At 39.8% G+C, this 1,225-nt stretch overlaps 1 protein-coding gene across 1 annotated transcript in view; it reads right to left on the bottom strand.

Annotated features, from left to right (window-relative positions):
- Positions 1 to 1,210, bottom strand: part of LOC107579853 (60S ribosomal protein L18a-like) — a gene marked incomplete at both ends in the record, with an annotated part of 3,147 nt that extends 1,937 nt beyond the window's left edge. Inside the window, one exon of the mRNA XM_016265643.1 lies at positions 998 to 1,210. Within this exon, the coding sequence (XP_016121129.1) occupies positions 998 to 1,210 (213 nt within the window). The remainder of the gene's footprint in view (positions 1 to 997) is intronic.
- Between the last annotated feature and the right edge of the window lie 15 nt (positions 1,211 to 1,225).

Genomic DNA, 1,225 nt, shown 5'->3' with positions numbered 1-1,225 from the left:
TGACAAACTCACTATTTTTGAGTTAAGTCGAGTTATAAAGTCCGAGTTAGGCGATATAAACTTAAATTTGCGAGAAAAAAAGTCAGAATTGTGAGGAAATAAATGTTATGTAAAAATTTTTATAGTAAGGTTTAAATAATATCTCATGCTGTAACTGTAGGGCTAATACAATACGTCCCCTATGAACAGCATTATGTAGACCTATTGTTTAAATCGAATTTATGCTTTAAAAGTAGAGTAATCATAACAGTTTTCATCCATAGTATGTCCATTTAAACGTCTGCGTTTAGCTTCAAATGGCGTCTTTGACGACAGTATTCTATAAAAATTTTTTGCATTCCGATCTTGACATCAAAAGGCACAAAAATGTATGTAGACCTATTGTTTAAATCGAATTTATGCTTTAAAAGTAGAGTAATCATAACAGTTTTCATCCATAGTATGTCCATTTAAACGTCTGCGTTTAGCTTCAAATGGCGTCTTTGATGACAGTATTCTATAAAAATTTTTTGCATTCCGATCTTGACATTAAAAGGCACAAAAATATTTTTTTCTTTTATTCCATGGATTTTACCCATTTACCTCCACTTGTTCCCAGTGTTTTTCTGCAACCACTATGCGCGCGCAGCTGCAAGTGACATAACTGTGACGTCTACTCTGAATTGGTCTGTAGGGACGGGATGTCTGATTCATTTCGGCAAACTGGTTGTTTCAGGCTATTCTTCTCAATAAATTGGTTAAAACAAATACTACTGCAGATGCTCTTTTACGCATTTCTAGCAACCAAGTCGTGGTATGTGTAGCTGAAGCACTGAAATAAAGCTGTACGTGTGAACGTATATTGCTGATCATCACTTTAGCCTCACTAAAACTGAGGTTTGTCGTCAGTATTATTCTGTAATACCGAGTGTCACATGACATACTACTAACAAACACCGATCAGGCAACGGGAGGCGACTCCAAAACCCATCTGGGACTCAAACAGCTCTATCCGTACCAGGCCGCAGTAGACGATCTCTCCAGAGGCTTTCTTCATCTTCCTCAGCTGCGAGACGAAGTACCAGAAGCGAGACTTGGCCACCACATGGTTTGGGGCGAAGATCCTCATGCGGTACAGAGGGGGCGCGGGGTTTTTAGCCGAGGGCAAGAGACGCCCAACAACCTTATACTCCCGAAGCTGCAGAGAGAGAGAGAGAGAGAGAGAGAGAGAGAGAGAGTGTGAGAG

Source organism: Sinocyclocheilus grahami, unplaced genomic scaffold, assembly GCF_001515645.1.
Source record: "Sinocyclocheilus grahami isolate Dianchi unplaced genomic scaffold, SAMN03320097.WGS_v1.1 scaffold20812.1, whole genome shotgun sequence".
In the NCBI taxonomy this organism is placed as follows: Eukaryota; Metazoa; Chordata; class Actinopteri; order Cypriniformes; family Cyprinidae; genus Sinocyclocheilus; species Sinocyclocheilus grahami.
This window is presented reverse-complemented; position numbering and strand designations above follow the sequence as displayed.